This window comes from Numenius arquata, chromosome 17 (genome assembly GCF_964106895.1).
Source record: "Numenius arquata chromosome 17, bNumArq3.hap1.1, whole genome shotgun sequence".
NCBI lineage: Eukaryota > Metazoa > Chordata > Aves > Charadriiformes > Scolopacidae > Numenius > Numenius arquata.
The window spans coordinates 6,315,162-6,340,675 of NC_133592.1; the positions used below are offsets into that span (position 1 = coordinate 6,315,162).

General features: G+C 37.5%; 1 protein-coding gene across 1 annotated transcript in view; it reads left to right on the forward strand.

Annotated features, from left to right (window-relative positions):
- Window positions 1-25,514, forward strand: part of CA10 (carbonic anhydrase 10) — a 196,519-nt gene that overhangs the window by 139,268 nt on the left and 31,737 nt on the right. Inside the window, exon 5 of the mRNA XM_074160272.1 lies at window positions 12,622-12,807. Coding sequence (XP_074016373.1) covers window positions 12,622-12,807 — 186 coding nt within the window. The remainder of the gene's footprint in view (window positions 1-12,621; window positions 12,808-25,514) is intronic.

Below are 25,514 nucleotides of genomic sequence, written 5' to 3' on the forward strand. Positions count from 1 at the left end.
CTTAGGAAAGAAAGCATCGCCTTTCTCCATCCTCTATCTCATGTCACCTCTAGGAACCCCTGCACATTTACTGCTCACACTAACCAAAGCTCCTGTTAAACAGCCTCAGCACTTTGCTCAGTGACATGCAGTGACGTAGGGATGGAAGTTGTCATTAAGGCTGCATGCATAATTCAATCTGGTGACTAAAATCACCTCTGAAGAGAGGAAATCTATCACAGAAACTTTTAGGTAGCCATGCCTGTCTGTTTTTTATATGCAGCAGATTTAGCCCAGTGTCCTTATTGCAAATGAATGTCAACAATAGAAGGATAATGGATTAGAGTTCTAGCAAAAACTTCCCTTATAAATTCAGCCATTTGCCAAGTCAGTTGATGCCCTACTTTCAAGGCTGTCATAGCAAGCAATTCTGAACAGTCTCTGCTTATTAAAAATGGAGTACTAAAATCAATATAGCAATATCTTGTTGGGGAAAATTCAATTTATCAACAGGTTTGTCATTTTAAAGATGATTAAAGGACTTGTTTATTAGGCATCATCTAGACTTTAGAAATAGTTGGTATGAAAATAATAAGACATAAGCCACAATAGACTTACAAATCTTTCAATTACATGAGGAAGTGGATATTTTTCTGTAAGTGAAGGCCTGGAAGCATTTCTTATCTTTACTTTAGACTATTATCAGTCACCAATTACATATTAAAAACTGGTACTGCTCATAGATTTCAGTAGCTCAGGGGCAGACCCATTATATAGAATCTGTGCATTTAAAATTGTCAAAAATACCAAGTGTGCTGAAATTTTCATTAACATCTTGTAAGAAATACTTATTCTGATTTGCAAGAGTAAAATTTTGAAAGCTTCAGTTCAACTTCTGCGTTAAGCTCTATCTAGTTATTAAGAACATAAGCACATTTAAAGTATTTACTAAAGGCGAGAACAACACAGGTGCAAGAACGAACTCTAAAACTCATCTTCATCTAGGATGAAGAGAGCAACGCTGCCTTTACGCTTGTAATAAGATGTTCAGTACCTTTCAACTTCTTAGCTAGAATTCATCACAATTAGGAATGTGAACACACAAGTGCATGTGCAAACCCCCAGAGTCGGGAAAGATACCTTTTCCCAGGCATTTGGGAGCATTCAGCCTCTGGTTTGCGTGCTATAGAGAAGGAAAAAGGTATAAAAACAGGAGGAAAAGCAATTGCTAATAAATGGGAATGCTGATCCATAGCTGAATATGAACTACTATTTTAAAAGATTCTTCCTGGGAAGATAATAAAGATGAACTTGTCAACATTATTGCTTCAACAGATTAAACGTTCTTGAAACTCCTTAGAATATATATGATAAAACACTTCTTAAAAATGAACTTGTCTTTTATGTCTGGAAAGGTAAGATCCTATCTAATCTAAATTGTATCCCTAATGGAAAAGCATTTAGTCATATGCTGATTCCTGCCTAGGCTTATCCCATAACTCCTTTCTCTTTTCCTTATGGACTCTTCTGCAAAGCCAGATAAATCTGTATTTTGGTAAGACCAGTGACCGAGAAAACAGAGGGGGACTGATGGTAAATTGTCATGATGCAAAAACTGTTTTTCTAATAGCCTTTTTCAGAATAGTTTCTCACCATTTCTTTATGATTTGAGCTAGCAGAGTGTCTTTCACTCTGCATGGAATAAAACATGCTTGGGAACAATGCAAGAGGAAAAAATTGCTTCTTGGTATTCAGAGTTTTGTGTCATTTTGATTACTTGTAAAAATGCTAATTTACACAGCTCCAGTATACATGGAGCTGTACAGAAGCTCAGAATACTGAACAAAGACACAGCTCTTCCCCCATGGCCATGCAATCTATAAACACAGCAGGTAACGTGGAATGGGGGAAAAACACAACCAAACAAACGAAAAAATAACCCAAGAGAATAAAATCAAAATCTCTTGATCAAGTTTTAGCAGAAGAGCGCTCATAAGTGAAGTCTTAGGAATGACTGAGAGGGGTTTGATGTACATCCACTGGAATGGCGACGGACACACGTAACAAGTCTGGAAACGCCAGAGAAGGCGAGGGCTGCCTCCAGGCTCCCGTTTCCCCTGGAGCCCCAGTTCATGCTGCAGCCCAGATTTCCCAGTCTCCCACCCATTGACTCTCAGACACAGTTGAATTAGAGGCATATTGGAACACAGAGAAAATTCTACTAGTTAAGCTAGAATTGATAATTCTTTAGGGACCTCTGTTTCAAAAAATGTGGGTCTGTTTTTTTTTAAAGTGCATTGTCAGGAAAAGAAAATTAAGAGTTTTGGAATAGAGTGAAATGTCAGGAAAAGGAAAGACAGGCTCAGGATAAGATTTGTTTGTTTGTTTTTCTTTTATTTCTACCTCTACTGCAGTTCCACTGTTTTCTCAACATAAAATGGTACACAAATGCTTTTGAGGCAGATAAAATGAGAAAAGTAAAACAGTCCTCTGTTAAACAAGAACAGTAGTATTTGTAACTGGAAGGGCTAATTTATTCACCTTCTTTAAAGAACTACAAAAAGCAGGCCAGGACAAAACAGCTCTCTTCTGCTGCTCAAAAACCCCAGTGAAATACGCTATTTGGCAGAATAGCTCATGATTTTTGCATGCCACGAAGGATTTGCCTTGACACGTAATGAATTTTATTGAGGTCAAATTTCAAGTTATCTAAATACTAGTTTACCTCCAGAGATACAGAGCTCAGGAAATTATTTTGCAATAACTATGCATTTTTTCCTTGGCAGAGATTTGGGAAGCAGCTTGATATTGTGAAATATACTGCTTTCAAAAACTTGTTAGAGCTCTGCTGAAAAAGCTGAGAAAACTTTTGTCCCTTTCACGGCTAAAAAGCTGAGTTTTATAGATTCTTCTTTTCATTTGCACTGACTTATAATTTCAGTAAAGCATTGCCATGCTTCTCTGGCTACACCACGAATGAGACGCTGCAGCTTCCCTTATCCAGGGGTCAGTAAACTGCGCATTCTTAGAACTTCATGGCTAGAGCGGTCAGGGGATTTCAAACAGCAGCAGCGGTCACTTCATTATTTTAGAGGGTTTATGAAATCTTAACAGGCATAGAAATTTAGAGCTTCCTGGCAGCAGAAAAAAATAGAGAAATAAAGAACTACAACAAATGGGGTTTTCTGGCTCCTATAAAATTGTATCATTAACCTTAATAATGGTATGTTTTGATTGTGGTGTAAAACAGATGAACTTTCAATGCACATCCTTTACCTGCTCAGAACGCTGTGTGCTCCTCAGTCAGTCAGACAGCAAACTAATGCTCTGCAGGCAAACGCCAAGAGGGTTTTGCCAACTTATTAATCTAGGCTTGTGTGTGAGGGCAGACGTTCTTTTTCCTCTTCCTATTTACAGAAGTTAGTAACAAAAAAAAAGATTTCATTTCTGAATATGTATATAGATACATACATATATAGAGATGCATGTATATACATACATAGATGCATGTAAATAAAATGATGAGTGCATTAATAATCTACACAACACTACAGTGTTATTTGACCACTTAGCTTGAAAGATACTTCCCAGATTAATTTAGCACAGCCTTTTTGTTAATGCTATATACAAGTAGTAAAGTAGAAGATACACCAACACCTTGAAACAGAATTTAAAACAGTGGAAATTTCTTTTAAAAGTTGCATTAGGAACAAAGGTACTGAAGAAAATGTATAAGCAAAATAAAGATACTAGAAAGTCTGAATACATTTGTTAACATGCAATTTATCAAATGAGATATTAAGCATATAATGTGTAAAGTCTTTCTCGCTATATGGAAAACATAAGGAAGGTGGAACACACTAATTTCAATGAACGTCCTGTAAATTTCCATCTGATCTGGATTCCACTGGAAAACCTCTGGCATTTCAACTGAAGAGCTCTCTGAAAGAAGAGCTCTGAAATCCAGGCAGCTACCAAAGGTCAGTACATCTCAATGTCACTCACTAGAGGACTCAATTAGAACCTCAGGATTTTAGCATATTCAGTTTTACATTTTAAACCCACATAAAAAATGGAAAGAGTAATTTTTCATTTATCTGGATTTCTCACAAGTTTGTAGGCTTCTGTACCATTTGCAACCTTTTGAAAATTTATGTAAGCCTTCAGATATTAAAAAGGCAGCTCTTTTGACATCCCTTTATCAGAGACAAAAATTATCCTTTACACAGTTTTTAATGCAGATTCTTCAAACTAAAATCTCGTTACAGATTGCTAGACTAAATTAGGGTAATGAGTTCTCCAAGCCCCAGTTATTCTCTCAATTACTTATTGACTTAGCCCAATTCTAAACTAAGGTTAATGAACTAAAAGGAACATGCAAATGTAATTCTTCCCTCTTTCTTTACTCTTGCTTGTAACTGTGTCACAGCACAGGATGAGACTTGTCATCGGTGGTAAAAAGGTGGCCATAGAAAGACAGGATTGGGAATTGCTGAGTCTAGTTCTGCAATCAGACAGGATTACATCTAGCTTAGAATGCCCCAAAATATCCTTTTCAAACACGAGAGCATAACACAGGCACACGACACTTCAGAACAAACTTGAGTTCTCTGTTAATAAACCAAAGTCACTCCAGAACCTACCACGGTAACGCCAGCCGTGCTACTGATGCACTAATATTATTTATTTAAAAAAACCTGGCAGTGGTCTCAGCGTGGAGACTGTGCCCTGTTCTACGCACGATCACAAAGAACTTGGAACTTGACATAATCCCTACACCATTTTACCTGGCTGAAGATCCCTGTGATTATTGTTGCCTTATCTGCTGGGTAAGTGCGTGCTGCACGGTTCCTGGTGCACGCAAGAACCTAAGGTCACACTGCAACATAACTGCTTCTCACACATTCCTCCTCCGTGGCTTCAGTTTGCCTGCAAATATTCAGGCTGTAGCTTTCAAGATGCTACACAGCAGATGATGGTGAACATTGAGATCCAATCTGCTTTCCTACAGCAAAACATTCTTCATTATTTCTTTTTTCCCTCCAAACAGCATGTAATCGATGCCTCCATGCAGGAAGCTCTCAGCAGCAAGATATATCACCCACTTAAAATCCTCACTGATCCCTCAGGCCTTCAGCCAGCACTGGTGGAAGCAGATCCCTTGTCCAGTCACAGAGGCCGGTTTTTCTGATTGCTTATTTCAATAATTTGATTTTAATTTTGAAAACGCCAATGAAAGCTCTGGGATGAAATTCACCTGCTACATATGATTTAAAGGTAGTTGGAATATTTTAGATTAAGGAGAGCACAATTTCACTGTAAAGCCAGCGTCAACAGGCACAGCAATCGTTAATGCTAGACACCATAAATTTGGCTGCATCTGCTTTAGGCTTCATAGTTACTAACAAGCAAAAATCATTGCATTAATGGAGTAGTAGAAATACAATAAAGCACTTTATTATCCCTAAAAGGCAGCATGTGGCAAATAGACTCTGTGGGGTATTACCAGTGTCTTAGGAGCAGTTTCATTTGTTCACATCCTGTGGCATATAATTATCTCAGACTAACCATGACCCTGTGGGTCCTCTATTAAAATTATATTTTTGTTACAGAATGGTGTATACATTATTGAAGCACATTATTTTGATCACTGAATATTGACATATTGTGCTCATTAGCCAGTAAGCCCGAATATTTAATTTATGAGGTTTGCTCCAAGTTTTCTACAGATCAGTCACTTAAGGGAAGTAAACAGGCAAAACTGCCGAGCAGTGAATGGGAAGGATTCTTACTGAAAATGGTGCTTTAAAAAGAAAGAAAAGGGTGTCGTGCCATATGCTCATACCATAACACATTACATTAGGCAGGTAAATGGGTTAGTTGGACTCATTAACATCATTTCCTTTTAAAAACTTTTTCAGCTAAGAAGATGAAAAGATTATTTTAATCTTTACACTTCTCTTTTACATTTTTCACCTGGGCCTTTTTTAATCAAATATTGATGATGATGCCTGTTGTTCTTCAAAGCTCAGCAATTATACTGCAGCTCCCTCCCAGTAAGTTGCACTGTATCAAAACTCTGGTATTTCCTTATCTTTAATTCCCCCCTCCCTCCACTTTTTTTCTTTTTTTTTTTTTTTTTTTTTTTTGAAAAACACAGCATAAGATCTATTGGATTCTTGCCAGAAAAGGGACTGACTTTATCTGATGGCCTTCAAGCAACCAGCTGAGCCCACAAGTCTCCAAACACTCAGTTATAGACTAGAAACCTGCTTGACTGATGCAACAGACCCCACAATTCTGTCCCCCAGCTGAAACCACCACTTCTGAAGCTAAAGCCACGGATTACAGCCGTGTCACACAAAAAAGATTAGTTTTAATTTTCTTCCTGGCTGTGGAAGTCCCCGTGGTATATAGGTGAGAGCTATATGGGATGGGTCAACAGTGCTCTCTGCCGGCAGCAAGAAGCACTGCTCTCAGCTTGCAGGGAACAGCTGGAATTTGCCTTGAAATTACCTTCAAAAATAAAGCATGAAATACTTTGAATTATGTATCTATGTCTAAAGTCCTGAGACATTTATAAGCAAATCTATAGAAGATCATGATTTAGCACGCTGTTTACTGTAAACAGGATTTTGAAAATGATGTATACTGGCAGTGTCTCCACAGTTTCTTTACATACTGCTGCATAGGATGATTAAGCATAAAGACAAAGGCAGGGGAAAAGTATTATGAAAGATATTCAAATTATTATGAAATAAATACTATGAAATTATTATGAAACATATTCAAAGTATTATGAAAAATAAATATTCATCAAATACACTTAAATACAACTGAAGGCTCTGTAGAAAACTTTTTTTTAAACAATTAAAAAGTTCTTATGTGTGTGCATGTGTCTCCATATGTATATACAGAGAGAACGCTGCAGGACAAGGAAATCTATAGAACAATTGTCTCCTATTTGATTATATCAATCTCCTCTTTAAAAGAAGACTTTAAAAACCAGGGATAACCCGTTTAAACAACTGTTAAATAACTTTGAAGAGTAACTCTGTAAAACTGTTTTATTTTTCAGCTTGGGTCCCCTCTAACAACAGCCAGAAAATCAAGACAGCAGCATAAAACTACTTCTAAAACTAACTGGATGCCATAAGCAAAATATTAAGAAAATAAATGTTCTTGTATAGCCATGGCTTTGAAATAAGGGAATGTGATTCTGCTGCAGAGAGCTAAGCAGTGTGCCTTAGTAGGTTACATTTAAAATTGGACTTTGTTGTGGTGATTCGTCACTGTCCCTAAAGTCAGATTTCAAATCACAGACTTACCCTGAAGTCTACGTCGACTCTGTTTTCAAACCCTGAAGCAGTCTCAGCGTTGCCCAAGAGAGATATAAGGTACTTGCTACAGTACAATCAATTTAATCAATGAGGACAATACTTTATATCACAGAATATGGTCTGGTCAGGATACTTGGAACAACAATCAAAAAACATTAAAAGAAAGGAACTTGCTTGGGGGACTCGGAACAACATGATTCAGTTTAGAACTGAAGTTCAGGTGACCCGAGCTACAGGGAGAAATTCTGCAAAGGACGATCCTGTCTAAGTGTCAGGAAGAAAACAAAACCACCTGGCATTAAGGTTGACTTACCCCAGTGAGAGAAAAGAAAATTGCAAATTTATTTTTACATTTTTTTAAGCACTTTGAAACCCCTAGATGGCAGGTGCTAGGAACAGTTTAATATTAGCATTAACATTTTAATGTTCCATGGGGTATTTGTGCCTCCATGAACCTGCTAGGGAGAGGGGTTGAACAGAAAACCAGTGGCACATTACATGTTCCGTAGGATCCGTGCTGCACTCACTGGGGCCACCTGCTGCTTTCACCAAATGGATACTGAATGGCAGAAACCAAAGGTAACGGCAAAGTAGGTGCCATTAGTAGCTCAGGTGCTGCTGATGGGAGGAAAGCCCACCTGAGCTTGCAGAGCTGCTTTGCTGTTCCTCTGGAATATAGGACTCCGAGAGGAAAACATGGAAGCCAGGTGGCAGATGATAGAAACTTGATTATTGCAGGAAATAAAACTGGGGCAGTACAACACCTTCAAAACACTCTTCAGTTCTTGGTGATTTGCTTCCCTACAGAGTACTAGGCCTTCTTTGGGCTGTATCTATTTTCATCCTAAAGAAAGGAACATCTAATATTGCAGATAAGATCCAAGGACACCACAGCAGGCAGCCATACACAATTGATTTTCTTGCTTCCTTACATTCAGTGCTGCTCCACTGGCAGGTACTGATACAAGTTTAAAAATGTTCTTGGAACTAATCTTCAGACCTGTCTTACCTGAATAAATCCAAAATGCACTATTTTGCTGTTTTGTAAAGGCCCCTAGGAAGCAGAGAGCCTGTGCTACCCTTGAAGAAAGGTGGCAGGGAACTGCGAACGTAGCACGGGTTTGAAAGGCAAAGAATCCATCTCAGCTCCTTCTCCTTTCCTCTTGCATCCCCTGCTTACATTTCTAGCACAGCCCTGAAACAAGCTTCCTTTTCTGTCACTTCTGCCAAGGGTTTTGAAGGCTATTTTAACACAGACTGTATCATAAAGATGTAGGCCACAAAGGAAGTTCTGAAGCATACTTAGCTCAGGACTAGTCGTGGCAGAAAAGAAGTGAACCAGGTACACAGTTAACTAGGACACAACAAAAATGCTTCCACAAATGCAGGGTTAAAGAACATCATTAGGAAAAAAATATTTTGGGGTTGGTTTTTGTTTGTTTCTTTTTTCCTAATGGTCATAATGGTCTGTAGAGTTTCAAGATAAACATGCATCAAAAAGTTTGTGCTTATTAGGTATGCACTTTTTTTTTTTTTTGGCTCTCTACCTTTCAAAGAGCAGAATTAGGACTTGATTTGTGCTCAGAGGGCTGGAAGTTATACACAGATACCACAGGAGTATTCAGATCTTACTTAGAAACGTAGTCTAGAATATTTTAGCAGCATGTGCCTGTGTGGCTGTCTTGCATCGAGATAAAGAGAGAGAATAATGCTGCTGGGGAATTATGTGCACAAAGCTCTGTGAAGCAAGAATTAAAATGAATGAGATTAAATAGAAAATAACTACATCAGGAATATGTTAATAATTTAATTAAAGTCTGCCAAAGTTGAACTATTCCACAATGAAAGTTGAAGCCCATCAACATGCTCTGTTCTATTGGGGATTTTGCCACAGGTAAAATTACCTGTTTGGAAACATTTCTTGGCGTGTGAGGAAAATGGGGTCAACTAAAAGCGTGGTACGATCATTAACTTTGACAACGTTGGACTTGGCTGTTTTCTCAGACAGGCTTTTACTGACATTTTAATATATGTTTTCTTTACTGCAGTCTCATTTCTAGTGCATAAGATTAATGTGAATATTGATCCTTTTGAAAAACTGGAGGGCAAGATTTAGAGCTCTTTTTTTCCCCCGAGCTTGTTTGCTATATTTTCATCTTTATACGATGCTCAAGTCAAACAGAAGCACAGAACAAAAGGGTAACTTAATAGCAGAGCAAGAAGCAACACAAAGGCCATCACTATGAAGGACTTAGCACTAAAGATTAGTCTGACACATTAAGGAAATAGTTATATAGATCTTAACAGATTTTATATTTTCCTTTTGAACTACCCTATAACATTTTATCCAATCCACAAAATGGTATAAGAAATACAAACTGTGCTTTCTGGAGTAGCAGATATTGTTGACTGTACCAGGCAGAGTCAACATCTTTCGCATAAGGAGCCCCTGTTTTCATGCTGTTTATCTTTTAGGAGAATGTACTAGATACAGAAAATCCCTCCTTGTTAACTTCTGTGCCTGCGGCCTTTTACAAGACCACATGCAACTTTGCTTTCTGCAAAACCAACTCAGTTTGATGTTCTAAAACGAGATTGCACCGTCACTTTAATGGCTCAGTACCATGAAATATAGAAAATCCTTCTTTTATCAGAAGGTTCAAATAGTGAATAAGATCAGATCCTTCTTTTTCTCTAGCAGCAGTTAAAGCTGCACGCAGTGAAAAGACAATTCATCATTTTCTGCCAAAAACAATGGAAGACAACTTTTTTTTCTTGCATTGCTTTTTCCATAACACTTTCCTACTGAGTATAATGCATTTGTGGACTTTGAGCTTGCAAACAGAAGGTGATTGCACTTACGTGATACTATGTCCTACAACTGTAAATGGTTATACTTGAAATGTACACTTTTAATGGTGATAAGATATTGGGTTTGTATACAAAACAGACAATATCCTGAACAGCAATAAAGGATTTCACATAGCATTACGGTGGTACTTCCCATCATCAAGCACAGCCTACTATACAACCTTGGCAAGTCAGAAAGTCTCCAGAAATTAAAAAAAAAGGTTCCTAAATATTTCAATCTTTCATTCAGATGTAATCTGAGTAGATGACAAATATAAGACATTTCTATTCTTGTAGTAAGCAAATGCCCATAAAAGAAGTACCTATCAAAAGCTGCTAGTAATGGTGGTACATGCTGACACTCTAAAGGAAAGAAATGGGCACATTGGGTGCAATTTGGTCCTGAATCAGCACTGGTTTCCACGGCTACTCCTCCCTTGGGCACACGCTCACAACAAGAAAACTAGTCTTTCACTTAAACCTAAGAGGACAGGTAAAAGGGCAAGACCTTGCATTTTTTATATTGAAGATGTTGGACTTTGTCCTTGCTGGTGACAAGTCTGTGTGCCTGTGCAGGAGATTTTTGTAGTAGGGAAATTGTTTTAAGATAGCCAATACAATCTCATGACAAGCGCTGCATTTTTATGAGGGGGGAAACGAGAAAGACAAATGTTACTCCTGTTCATGAATTTGCCTCATCATTTCCCCTCTCTGCTCTACGGAGAATTATTTGATTCATGTTTGGGGTTATTTGGGTCACTTTTACCTTGAGATAGAAAATAATGGTAACCTAATTTGAGATTTATGCCAATTTAAGTAAGAAAATGGATTCTGAATATTTTGCATAGTTGCTAAATTTAACTGAGCATTCAGTAAGCCTGAGTTTCCAAATGTAAATAAGAAGCTTTAAGCCATTTTCCCCTATTTATTTTTAAACTACATTTGTTACTTATGAGTAGCAATTTTATGTCATTCATATGCGGTGTACTGAAACTGATTTCAATATACTGACCTTCTTCCACCTATTAAACTAAGCTTGGTATTTAATTATTATGGATGCAAAGTCAAGCAGAAAAACTAAGGAGCATTTATAAATAAGATTATTGTGTCTTATTTGCAGTGAATAGGAGTATTTGTGTTTATTACTTTTCACAAGAAATTTATTACTGCTTATTTTGAATTGCAATAAACAAAAAATAGAACATCTGTATCAAAGTTTAAAAACCACAACAATCAAAAGCTGTTTAATCTCATCCATTTAGTTCTATTGCACAGTCTGTTCAGTGTAACTTTTTACAACATACTGTGCAAGAAAACAGGTCATTTAAACTCAGTAATTAGTATTACAGATAAAATGACACTGCAGCAACGTTAATTACTATAGTACTGATGTAGTATAGGATATAATACATAATACTCATGTCTTTAATTTTAAATTCAAGTGCAACAAAGCATATTATTGCTGCACTTCCTCTTCTTAAAGTAAATGAATGTTATTCAAGTGTACCATTTGTATCCATGCAGAATGCTTTTAAATAAATCACAATTCTAACTCAAACTGGCGTATTTCACTTTCTAATGGCATAAATTAAGGAACCTCTTGCTATGGGAATTTTCCCTATGACAGTGGAAATTATGACAGAATTATATTCCACATGAAAAATTTCCACATTCATTTTCTTTTTCATTACAGCAGCTGTAAATCAGTTTGCAAATGAAGCACAACATTCAGTCTTTTTAAAAATAAAGATGAATCTTGAAGAGCATTACAGCTATTTGAGGTGTACTAGGAACTAGAGGTATATGATCAAATTGTAATTAAATCTGTACCGCTACAGCTAAAATATCTGGCAATTGTAAACATAAAATATTCATAACAAAACAAAGAGACTTGCAAAGGAGGATAATGAAAGTTTTTACCTGTAGCTCCAGTAGGAGTAGGGCCCCCTATTTATGAATAATTATATTTCTGCTTTGTGCAGCACCTTTACTTTTGGATAACTTTGTTATAAATATTAAAAGAAGGAAAAAATGAGTTAAATTTCAGATTTGTTCAAGTGTACTTAAATAATTTATGTCAGCTGAAATGTTCCCATTTTCAGTGCAGAAATTTGGTAATGAAGCCATTATTCAGACCTTGCATAAAAAATGTTCTAAAAGCCTACTTATTTAGAAGTATAATAATCCTATTCACTGTGTTAACCATGTGCCCCTGGCTAAAATATGTACATATGGATTTAGCAAAATATTTGAGTATACAGTATAAGATTCAAAGCAGAAGTTGAAGTATAACCTCGGGTTGCGTATTTCATCTCACAACAGTAAGATGTAATACTACATTTAAATGAAGTTGTGGAAAAAGCAAATTCTTGAAGTACATATAACTAGTTTCTAGGATTTACAAATTATTTTGAAAAAATGCTTTTTTTTTTTCCCCCTCCATTTTGTTTAGGTCAGTGGGACGATGTATAATACAGGGAGACATGTATCTCTACGATTAGACAAAGAGCATTTGGTCAACATCTCTGGAGGCCCCATGACGTACAGTCACCGCTTAGAGGAAATCCGGTTACACTTTGGAAGTGAAGACAGCCAGGGATCAGAGCACCTACTCAATGGACAGGCTTTCTCTGGGGAGGTACGTCAATGGGTTTGGAGGTACAAATGAACCAATGTGAATTACTCACTTTCCATTTCTGCCTGAAGGTTATTTGCAAACTAATTTGTACTCATAAAAATGGTTTCCCTTTATCCATTCTGAAAATCAGGGACTAACTTTTCTTTTTTTTTCCCATGCACTGCAAATTGTGTGACTCGTATCTAAAAATGAAACTGTTGTGTTTATCGTATGCATAGACACCCTATATTCTCATATGCACTACTTAAAAAGTAATTAAATATCTTTTGGTGGGTCCTTTATATCCCCAGTAAATGCAAACATGAGATTAACCACAAAGTAATACTGAAGGTGCTTCAAGTTCTTATAAAATTGGTGCTTTTGTTGCTCACTGATGTGTAACACTTCACATTGAGTTTCATTCAGCCTTTGATTCATGTAAAAATAAGGTGATACTTAATTTTAGAGACGGCTCCACAGAAGTCTGTTGGTCTGCTCAAGAAATAAAGTTAACTCCACAAGTAAACCCTGACAGAATTGGTGTATTAAATACATGTCTGTAAGTGTCCCAGAAAAGACCACAATTCAATGATCCTGATAGCTGTTGCAGGGTAGCCCGTTACTCCTGCTGGATAAATATTTTAGTCTTGTATATGGAGTACTTTTTCAAGATGTATAGTAAAATTTTCAGACTTTCTGGTAGACAAAGCAGAATCTTTCCATTCTTCTTACGTAGGAACATTTTTACATAGAAGAAATGCATGGGTTTGTAGTACCCCATCCGGAACTATCTAGCACACAACTCTGCTCCACAAATCTTAAAACTAAAATAATGTTTCAGAATAACTGTATATTACTGTAGAGATTATTTTTAAAGATACTCAAGGTATCCTCTACCATTCTTTCAGAAGACCAAGATGAATAGTTTTTCATAATAAAGCACTAATTTTCTTGGAGATGAATAATCAAATTACCATCTGTATTCTCTATCAGAGACTCTGGTGATGAGTCAGTTAATGCATGGCATTTTCTTTGGCACTGTGCAACAGCAGTTATTTAAGAGCAGGAAATTAATTGCAGAGTTGTCAAATGATGGTATTATAATTGATGGTAATCATTTGCTTTGTTTTATAAGCTACATGGATGTATAATATAGCCAGTGGCAGCTTGTTCATGAAATTATTCTTGTCTTACACAGCTGACTTCTGGTTGCCTTCCCTAAATTCTATGATAAGTGAACATATAATGTTTTATTTCTTTAAGAGCTGAAAGTTAAGTATGCTGTAGTAAATAAGGTCTTTGCTTCGCTAATCAAATTTACAGAAGAGCAATATTCAAGTGAAAGCAGGTTGGCTGAACAGAAGAGTAAAAATCTGGTTGAAAGTAGCATTGCATTTGATATGATGTATCAGCATAATTTCACAAATTTTTAAAAGAGTTTTTAAGTTATAAATTTATCAGTAATAGACTATAACAAAAGGTAAAAATGTAGAGTGTTGTTTTGCAATACTTAATGCTAACACTTAACTAGGCTCTTCTGGTTTTGAAAGCAGGAGTTTTTAAATACTATTAACATTTGGTATTATTTGCTAACAGAGATCTCAAGTCTTTCTCACTAAAAGTAGAAAACCAAGCTAAGTGGAAACTGCTGTCAGTCAGTCAGTCACACACAGCTGGATCCACAGCATATACAGGATCCACCTAGTTATCTGAATTCCTCCTGCAGTGAATAGAAAGAGATTAGCATCTTCAGAGGATGATCGCTCCTGATAGCCAGAGAGGCATCTCCTAGGACAGGACAAATCACTCTGTGGAGATGCATCTCCCTTGACAACAGTGCAGAGACAAACAACAGGCCAAGCAGCTTAGGTTGGACACCTCCATTTCAGATGGAGGGATGAATTCTGTCCTTTGAGGATGCATTTTTCAAAGTTTCAGCCAGCCATTTTGGGCAGCTGGACAGGAGAGTTCCAATAAAGTCAAGTACTAATTACTAATTTGAACCTGCATCTCTACAGTTAAGTCTTATTTATAGAACACATATTGTTTCCAAAGCACAAGCACAGATTCAAATCAATCATGCTGAATAGTATGGCTGCAAATTTTCAGTGAAGGACGGCAGCTGACGGTGTTCTTAGAATATACATCCACCCATACAAGTGCTGTCTGTATAAATAAGTGATTTTCAATAAGCTCTCAGCACTGGAAGATGTAATATCTACAGCTCCCAGCAACTACAGTAAGAAAACTGTAGACAAGCAAGCTGACTTTATGATAGAGTACAAGTCTTTATAATGTAACATATGCTTTCAAAACTGTTGCTGCTAATTACTATCACTTCTGCATCGGATAATGCTGTCAGAGGAATAGAGAAAAAAAAATTGCTTAAGTGCATCGCTTTAATTTAGGTAGTGCAGGTAAGAACAGCAACGAATATTTGCTGGCTTAGGCTTTAGCAGGCGTAGGCAACCAGAGAAAAATCATTACAGGATTACACTGACTGCTAATTGCACTCTAACTCCCATGACACTGCCTCATTACTGCTGTTCTTATGTGTTGGACAAACCCACTATGGGTTTTACTGAAAACTCTGTTTTGCTGTGGAAACAATCCCCAAGGAAGAAGTTACCCAAGAAGCGTGATCCGTCCCAGGAAGATCACAATCAACTCATTCCCACTCCTCCTTCCCTCCACTCCCATCCATCCCTATCCCCTCATTTTCACTGATGCACGTTAAAGTCAGCGCATTGTCGAGAGAGACAGGGAGCCTGGGCAGAGGTCAGGGCAGAGAGCAGCACCTCTCCCTCCCAGCACGGGCAAAGCAGTAGATTGGCTCAAACAGACCTAAATGAAATCCAAGTGCAGACAAGGCAGAAGCTTTTAAACAGCCCCGGTAGATCTTGAATCACCTGCAATGTTCTTACACATCTGAAAATCCCACCTAATATCCGTACTAAGCAAGAAGTTTGTTCTTGGGGACTTTTTTTGCCTAGTGAAGATGTTCTGCAAGTGGGCAGACACTCAGAGCAAGCTAGAGAGCACCAGAGTGGTACCATGGCATGAAAAACAATCTAGAAATAGCAAATTGCTTCAAAATACACTGTGGTCTGAATGATACCGAGAGGCTTGTAATTTCCAGGCTTTAACATTTAACTAGGTGTTAAAGCCTGTCAAGAGAGATCTCCACAATAATCTGGTTACCTTTTAGCCACTAATTATCACTTTAGAAGGCAGAAGAACTGAACTAATGCTTAAATAGTTTGAGTGTAAGAGCTTTAAAACTGTGTATCAGATTATCATCAATATGTTTGGCACTGCTACTGTGGAAAGAAAGGCAGGCTTTGGAATGCTTAAATAATATTAAATTGAGCATTTACTTGTCCCTTTGATACATACTTGAGTGTGTTTAATTCCCTACGCTTTGCATAAGCACCCTACTGTATTATAATGATTAAAAGAAAATCTTGGCTCAAGCAAAGTCCCCAACTAAGACACCAATCATTTGTGTCTGCTGCCTAATGTCTCTATGCAAAACAGTTTTTAATGCTTCAGAGTCCATATCATTTAATGAGAAAGACCGTCTTCCTTTCAGACAGCAGCAGTACAAAATAGAGCAGAATTTACCAGAGTGCTGTTGTTCAGGCACTAACTTCTTAAAATAAAAAGGTAACAAGCTCCAAAAGGTTCATGGTGAAAATGGGACCCTTTAGCTTCACCATGTGGCAAAGTCATAAAAACACATACCGATTTTATTTCCTAAGCAGAAAAAGGAAAAATGTGCTGCAGGAGACCTCCAACCACTTTATGGCTGTACATTGTAGTAGCCTTATCAATGTAAAGGCAGAAAGTCAAGGGGCTTAATCATTTTGGGTTATGCATTTTTCACAAACACAATAGCCGGAGACTTTCAAACAAGAGACCATAGTCCACAACACATGAAAAAAATATTCTCTGCCCACCAAGTCACCCTTTTCAACCCATTGACAGATTATAAACACACAACAATTTCATCCACTACATAAGTAAAATGAAGGCCAGAATACTACCTGGATAAATGAATACAAGCTATACACACAGTTTGGAACTGAGATTCACTTCTGCTTCTGCTAAAAGCCACTAAGGAAACCAAATAAAATACAAGAAAGTGGGAATCGAAGGGGGAGGCTGGAAATTCTGAAATACCAGCCTTCTCCTGCTACTGCAATTTCTTTAACTGCAGGCATATTCTGTGTGAGTGTGGGACTTACAGTGATAGTAAAGGATTACTTATCTGAGAGATCAGTGTTGCAAATCCAACTTCTGATATTTTTAGAAGCAGGACTGTCAGAGAGACAGCCTATGAGAAGCATCTGGCCAGCTGGAATAATTTAATCCAGCCTGCTGCAGAATTAGTCTGAATTGTTAAATCAGGAACAGTGGCTCTGTCACTGAGACCTTCTGTACACCTTGGACTTGCCTGTGTGGTTCCAGATAGCCTCCCCCAAAATCCTAATGTTGGTATTGTTTATACCAAAAAAACCCCTCTAACAAAAAATCTAAAAAAAAAAAACCAACCAACAACCCTTTACTGCAATAAAGTACCGAATATGCTCTATGACTTTAGTTATGTTGGCAAAACAGAGCAAGTCATGGCCAATTAGCATGTCAGAAGAAACAGGCCAACTCTATGTTGTATTGCTTGTTAACGAGCCATTTATGTGACATTTGGCTGAGGACTCTGCCTCCTTTTCTAACCTATGGGTCAGTTACACAAAAAAGCCCCTGTTTTCTCCACACAGTTCCCTACACTCAGCCCATATTTAGATTACCCTTCCTCTTCCTCAGGAAAGGTGCATTACATCAGCTAGCGATGTCCCTGAGCAGAAAGGACAGGAATGTCCTGCTTCTTCATGACCATGTCCCTAGAGGTGGTTACAGCACGGAAAGCGGGCTGAGCCTGCCCCTGCCACATCTCGGCACGCCGGCCCTCCTGCCAATGGCTTGCAGAAGGAAGTCTGGAATTCAGATCTATCAGTTGCCACGGGCCATCTGTATTACATTTTGGGGACTTCACTGGAAATGATGCAGGTCATTTTTAAGTATTTCAGCCAGAAGATAAGTTTACTGTACTCTCGTGCTTATTAATGGTGAAAAATAAGCCTCTGAGGAAAGTACTAGATGAGGGAACACATGTCTAATGGAAGGGTGGTTTAGTAAAATCTCTATAACCTTCAGATTAATGTTCAGCTTCAGAGGAGAAAGTCAATAGGATAATGAATTAAATTGCTATAGGAACAGAATATAAATCAGGAAGAGGTGGTGGTATTGTCATCATGACAGTATAAGGAGACTATTCACATAAGTAATTCAAAATCAGTGAGAGATGAACATGTGCATTAGTTGCAAGAATGCACCTCTGTCCACCCTAAAGATTACAGGTGGCTTCACCCAAAATTTTATAAAATATTAATATCCATAAAATGCAGAGTTAAAGTCCAAAAGACACTTATTCATCAACACATGCTTATTGTGCTTTTCTAAACCAAAATCGATTTTATATTTTAAGTTAAATAGGTTTTTATTGCTGGTTAATATGAAAGAAAATAGGATTGAACAATATATTAGCACAAATTGAGGCATATTCACAACTGACTGTGGTCTGCTAATTTAAGAGCTCTGAATCATCCAATGGAAATTCCTTTCCACCCTCTACTGACTTTAAAGAAATTCAGCTCTTTACCAGAGATGTGGTTTGGTAGCAGGCTGCCTGGTCTGTCTCCTCTCTAAAACTACATGGAGATGAAACAGTTCCCTCTCCCTCTGGACAACAGAGCCCTTTGGATTTAAAAGCATGGTCCGCAGGGGGAAAAAAAACCCAAACAAACTATAGTCCAAGGAAGAACTCTGCCAAGACAGTCTAGACAGCAAAGCTTGCAGGGAGGCACACCGGAAACCTATGTTATTTTCTAAAGTGAAACATATCAAAAACATCTCTAAATGTTCCCAAAGAAAAATGAGATGATAAATCAAGATACTAAGCAAAAGTTTTGTTGACTAAAGAGCCATAAAGCGCTAAGGCTAATGCACGTACTGTACCTGCAACCAGCAATAAAATAGTAGGTGACCATAGAACAGTACAAATGGAATAGGAAGGAACTGTTATAGGAAAGTTACGGTGTATTTTTCTGTCAGATATAGATCATATTGTTCCAGAACCACTGCATGAAGTAATACACAAGAATTAAATATAGTCTGTTTGTACAAACGTGTAATTTAGATTACCCAGCCTGTTCAACTGTCAGGCTGGGACCTCCCTGCCAGGCGAGCGAGCAGAGCTAGAGAGGCACATCAAAGTGCTCTGAGACTCCTGGGCAGAGCAGAAACCTGAACATCCCTTATGCTCCCCGTAAAACTGCAACATTTAAGCAAGCCTTCTACACATCTACTTGTACATAGTACATAGCTGCTCTCTGCTCTCGCAGGCAGCGGGGCCACAATGCCTCTCGGCTCTGTGCAGCCCAGGCTGTTTGCAAGGCAGCCGCGCTCCTCAGTCCCGCACGTCAGCTCAGCACCCGCCTCCCACCTCAGCTGGATTAGTCCCAAAGGAAGAGAAGGATAGAAAAGCTTGGGGCACGCAGCAACGGAACAAGTAAACTTATTCCTCAGTGGCTACATAGGAATATATAAAGCAACAAGCTACAAGATATAAAATATCCGCAGATATCACGAGATACTGCATGTAGTTTCCCCAAATCCGTTCTGACCCGGTGTATTTACATTTCTTATCCTTAAGAAATCCTTCAAAGCATCTGAGTTACACACATTTAACTGTTACTTTGTTGATGGATGAGAAACAGGTCTGCAGCTAAAAATGCAAACTAATTGCTGTACCCAATTCCATTTACTTGATTTCACGTTCCATTAGAGGTTTTTTTTGTGGGAGATTTTCAGTGTTACATACACTGACTTATGGACAGAATGGTGGGGAGAGGAGATGACAGAGAATGATTCCTTGAAAGCAAATGCTGAAGAGGGGTGGAAAGCCAGGCAGTAACCGAACTGTCTGAACATCCATGGCTACACGGCAGTAATAAAAATTTTAAAGTACCCATCAGAATAATGTGTTGACACCCAGATATTTTGTAAGCAGCAAATATTTAAAATGCGGTTGGCATTTTTTATTGAGGAAGCTTCTCCATTTGAACCACTCTGTTGGAAACCACGAGAAAGATGACTTTCCAGGAATATGGAAGAGAAAATTTTGTGGTGTATTTTACATCAAAATGCAGTGAACTTCCTACACTGGCTACGTGCTAAAAATGCATCTTAATCCTTAGTGACCTTCAAAAGCAGTTTCATCTTCAACACCTTTGAAGTGGAATAGTTGACTTTTAACTTATGTTCCTTCCTTTATTTTTTTGGCTAGATTTTTGACTATTTTTTCATCTTCAAGTCATGGGTAATATATGCTTGTTAAATAACAAATCCCAAAGCTCAGTAGCCAGGAGAAGTTACAGAATCAAGTGAAGCTGTAGCAACTATAAATCATTGATCCTAAATATATAAATAGAAAAAACCACAGCAAGTAAAACTCCATTTTGTATTAATGGCTGCATTGCCAGACAGTGCCAGTGTCCTCTTGCAGTCAGAGTCTTACCCTTAGTGCCACTGGAGTCATACCGCCATTTTTAAAGGAAATTACATTCTCCAAATATCTTGGTTTATCCTTCCCTTAGGAAAAAAATCTTAATTACACAAATCAAGTTATATAATGTCCAAACTTTATATCAGGAATAAAGAATTTGACTTAATGTATAATCAGCTTCTCATATCATAAATACCAGTCATGCTATTTTTTCACCTTTCCAGAACTTGATTAGCAGTGAAAACACAAATGGGGTTTTTGACTTATTTTTTTGCAAGGGGAAGAATTTACAGTTCATGCTATAGGTCTAAGCATGCATTTTATGACAGCACAGATAAAACTGGAAAAGTTTAATGGTTTTATTTGAAGCAAATTGTAATAGGGTGTTTCTCATGGTGTATAAACCACGGAAGTTTAGTTATTGCACAACCAGGGAATAAGGACTGGACCTCGATACAACTACAGCTCTTGAGAGAATTATGTATTTACTTCTTTTAGCGGAAAGACTAACAATAACATATAACTGAAGTAACAGTCATTTAATTTTATAATCCAATCCCAAACAATCATTAGAAACCATCTGGAGTTTGAATGATGCTTTAGAACAAGTGTTTAACCACTTACAAAATTTGAGACTAAATTTCAGGTATCCGAGCAGGATATTGATCTTTGTTTTAGGCTTGCACTGTTTCATTTTATCAGATTACTGAGGTATTTGTGTAGTTAGTGCAGGTGAAAAATTAAATTACATTTCACTGTCACATCAAATAAATGAAGGACCTTTTCAGAAGTATTTTAGTATGTTGCCATTTTGATTATTTAGACCTCGTAAAATTGCCCAAAACAAATTGCATTAAGTCATTCTGGAATAATTGAATACAGTAACATTTCATCATCATTTCTATATCAAAAGATACAGAGATCACCTGATTTCTGTAGGTTATTAAGTGATTTCTAGAAAGCATTGTTAAATATTTTAGTATTTGAAAATATTGTACATAATGTTTAAGGGAGTTATTCTTAAAGCAATGAAGGAAAGGTTCTTGAAGCTGGGGTACCAGTAGCTATGGGGCACTAAAGTTCTCTGCATTCTTTCCGCTGACATGCAATAGGCCTTCTACTCTCAAGTCACTTATAGCAAGTTTCCGCAAACGTTTGCTTGTCTGTCACCTAAGTCTGAAAGCATCCGAATTCCCTAGATTTCTCAATGTTTTACCAAAGAACATTATTCTTCCTGGATTCTGCATAGGAAATTCTAGGCAACTTATACAAGCAGCTCCATTTCTGGGGCCCAGTATTTTTTGCTTCTGTATATTGCCTTCTGGAGATCTTGTGATACAAGCTCCGTAGATAGTGTCTGCTACGTACTAAAATTTAAGAAATGGTACAGGCAGATTTTTAGAGTTGAGGGTTTTTTCCTTCTTTTTCATTATCTACACATACGTGGGTATTCCTTGCCAGAAAACTTTCCTTCTTTGGACACTACTTTTCTGAATCTTATAGACTATCCATCCATTAGCAGAATTGTAGGGGCTGTCCAAACAAATTGCAAGCTCTTTGACAATGTCAGCTTATATTAATGTAGCATGTAACACAGAAAAATATCTGCTGCATGGAATAATAAATATTGAATTTCTTAGATACTAAGTGAAACAGATCCCTTTAGTAATAAATATATTTTTGCACATGTTTACTTTTCAGTTACCAACTGTTCTCTTTTTGGGGGGGAGGGAGAAATGGAAGAGAGTGTCAATGTACCGAGAGCACAGCCTGTCACAGACTAAAATCTAAATCCCTTTGGTGCCTTAATTTTAAAATCCAGCATCATAAAGCAATAAGGTGGAGTTTTTCTGCTTAGAGTAGCAGCTGTAGGATTTGTTCTTTTAAACCGCTGGGACATTAAAACATTCAGCACTCTAAACCTCCAGTGTCACTTATGAAGTATTCATTTTGCCTCATTCCAAATGATTATCATTTGCTTGAGGTGACTTTACTTGCTATGGGATGATTCTTCTTTTTAATTAAAGAGTAATTTACCTCTGCAGCCAAAAAGCTACACCCATTTTGAAATGGGTTTTATGTTACTTGGTAATTATTTTTTCACTATACTTCTTGAAAATTTTAACTTTCCCCCCAAATATATTTAATGTAATATTCCAGACTAACTTCTTATACAAAAGCTCTTGCAGCTATTATGGACAACACCAAAAGAAATAAAAAGCAAGCATATGGGAATTTTTATTATCATTACAATCTACCAAAATGATAAAAAAAACAGTGAGCAATTATCACAGACATTACCCTGGACAAAACTCTCATGAAGGCAATGGACTTTTGTCTGAGGTGAAACTGTATGATTCGTTATTCATATACTAACCATGGACATCAGCCTGTTTTCGTTATCATTTCATAACTTGTCTTTCTAAAATTATTACAATTAGATCAGTTCCTCAGGCATACCTGCTTTAAAATGGCATGTGAGTGATAGTAGCACAGCAGCATCAGTGTTAACGCTGTGGAGAACCAGAACTGGCAAGGTCAAACCACATTTCTTCAAAGTCCATTATTTTTCCTTTTATCTTTTAATGTCTCACCTTTATCTGTCTGCACTCTTACCTCCGCATAAACTAACTGGACATTGTTGGACATGGCTGCACACATCTGCCAAGATTTGCTGGATTAAAACTCAGTAAAAATTAATTCATTCTATTCAGCTACTTTTCAGTAGTTTGGTTGTTTTTTTAGTCTAACTGCCATGAAAACATTTTCTAACTGACAATTTGCCACAGGCAGGTTAGAAAAGCACCACATACAAGTTATTATTCTGCAAGTTCTGTCAAAGGCAAAGAGAGTTCTGGATTTTAGCTAGAAAGGGCAAGTCCATTATTATCCATCTCTTCCCATCATCTCCAATTTTATTTACTCTTTCTTATCAAAATATGAACATGCTACTGCCATCTAGTCCCTGGAAATTCTGCTAATAACAGAGTCAGTTAGTAACATAGTCTTAACCTGCTTAACCTTCGGTATAGAACTGGTCAGGAACAGCTGTCACATTCCTCAGATGCATAATTCCTATGAAGGAAGAATAGATATTTTTTATTTTTCAAGGTGTATTCATTGTGAACAGTATACCTTTGGCGTACTTTGTTATGTGAATTGTTGCTCTTTTCACCTTTAGCATTTTTTCCCATTTCCTCAGACAATCTAAATACAAAGTGATCAAGGACTGATGTATCAATCCTGTGCTGTTATCTCCAACCCAACCTGATACTTTGAAGTCTCTGTCCAAAGCACAGCATGTAGGTATGGTGCTGAGAGGCTCAGCATCTTTCATGCTTACACAGGACTTAATCTTACAGCATCCATGGCTGCAGGAGCTCAGCCACCTAATTCTCATTACCTGCTGCTCTTTTCCTTCATACCATGTAAGTTTGAAATACCCCGGTGAGGGTGTGTAGACAGAAGTTTCTTCCTCCTGCTCCAGTCCTGGACCAAACTATCCCTGCGGTACCTTTCACTGCACTAAAATTCATTACATAAAGCAGTAGAGGAACACAGCTTTCAAACTGTGGTTCTGCCAAGATTCTCCAGAAGCAAGAAACAAACTTTTATCTTTTTTCCTTTTTTTTTTTTGAGAGAACAAAAAAGGTTATGGTAATATGCATACATGATGAATTAGCATAGTTGTCTGAAATAAGGAATTCTGATTCAGAAAAAAATAAAAGACTTCTTAGTACTAAGAGCACTACTGTCAAATACAGGTTAGTGTTCATTACTTGTTCTCTTCACATAAAAAACAGGGAAGGGTCAATAAAATATCATAAAAATATGCTACCAATAAAAGCATAATTAAAAATACATACAGTATTTGCAGAACAATCCATCACGGGTAAAACCTAAAGCCCTCTTTACCACACATTCCTTTAGCAGGACATGACTATGCTTCAAAGACAGAAACTAATAAACAAAGAGATAGAGTTCTGGTCCCTATTCTGTGTATTGTAAAATTACTTTGTGGCTTTGGGGCTTGTGGATTGTTTCCAAAGAGTATTGTGGCACTGACCCGTGGAACCAGTTTTACCCAAAATACAAATTACTCCACCAAGATTGCTCCAGTTAAGCTAGATTTTGGCACATTTTGTTCCATTTTTACCTTCAGAACAGTTGTCACAGTGAGAAATTTCCAGTGAAGCGGCTAATAGACAAGCTCTCGAGAGTGCTGCTGCTGTGGATTTAAACAGTATGAGCCATCCCTGACCATTCCTGCTTTAGGCGTGGTTAGCGCCATAAAAGAAGCATTGAACAGGAGTATTTCCATGCATTTCCAAGGCTGTGAATTACAGCCTAACCCTAGGAGTTGTGGTTTAAGGCAGAGTTCTCTATAGGAGTCTTAAAGCTCCCATGCTCTATGTGCCCAGATTGTCCCTTTGACAATCTGCCTGTACCCACAAACAAAACTTTATACACATAGTCCTGCTGAGGAGAGGGACTCACAGGAAAACCAACAAATTACTGTAAGGCAAGGTAGAGCGATGAAGACATTGGGTATCCAGGCTCTTGGCTAAATCACAAACAAAGTGGCAGGAAATCAGGGAGATTTCTGATAGCTTCTGCTTGTGTTTCAGCAAAATTTCTTTGAAATCAAGTTCCCTCCACAAGGTACTTTGGTTTTGACATGTAAGCATTTTTCAGCAAAATCCTGTTTCAGCAAAAAAAATCTCAACTAGTTCTGCTTATGATAAGTATAAGGCCTTATTCTGTGTGAAGCCCAAGGGTGTGTTCAGTTAAGAGGATTTTTACTGTTTGATTTGTAGCTTAGAGCCTCCCTATCTACTGTTCCTAAGTTCACAAAAGGCACAATAGAGGAACTGCTCTTCCTCCTAACTGGTAGAGCTATTCCCTAGGGCAGTTAATTAGGAAAAAAAAAAAATCACCCTTATTCTTCCAGATTCTAATGAATGTTGGTCTGTATCATTCTCACAGGATTTTCTTTTAGAAATCCAGGAAAATGATGAAAGGAAAAATGGCAAGGTAAAAAAAAAAATAAAAAACCCCCAGTATCTGAAGTTCCAAAAGCCTTTTTCCTGTGGCCTATTTGAAA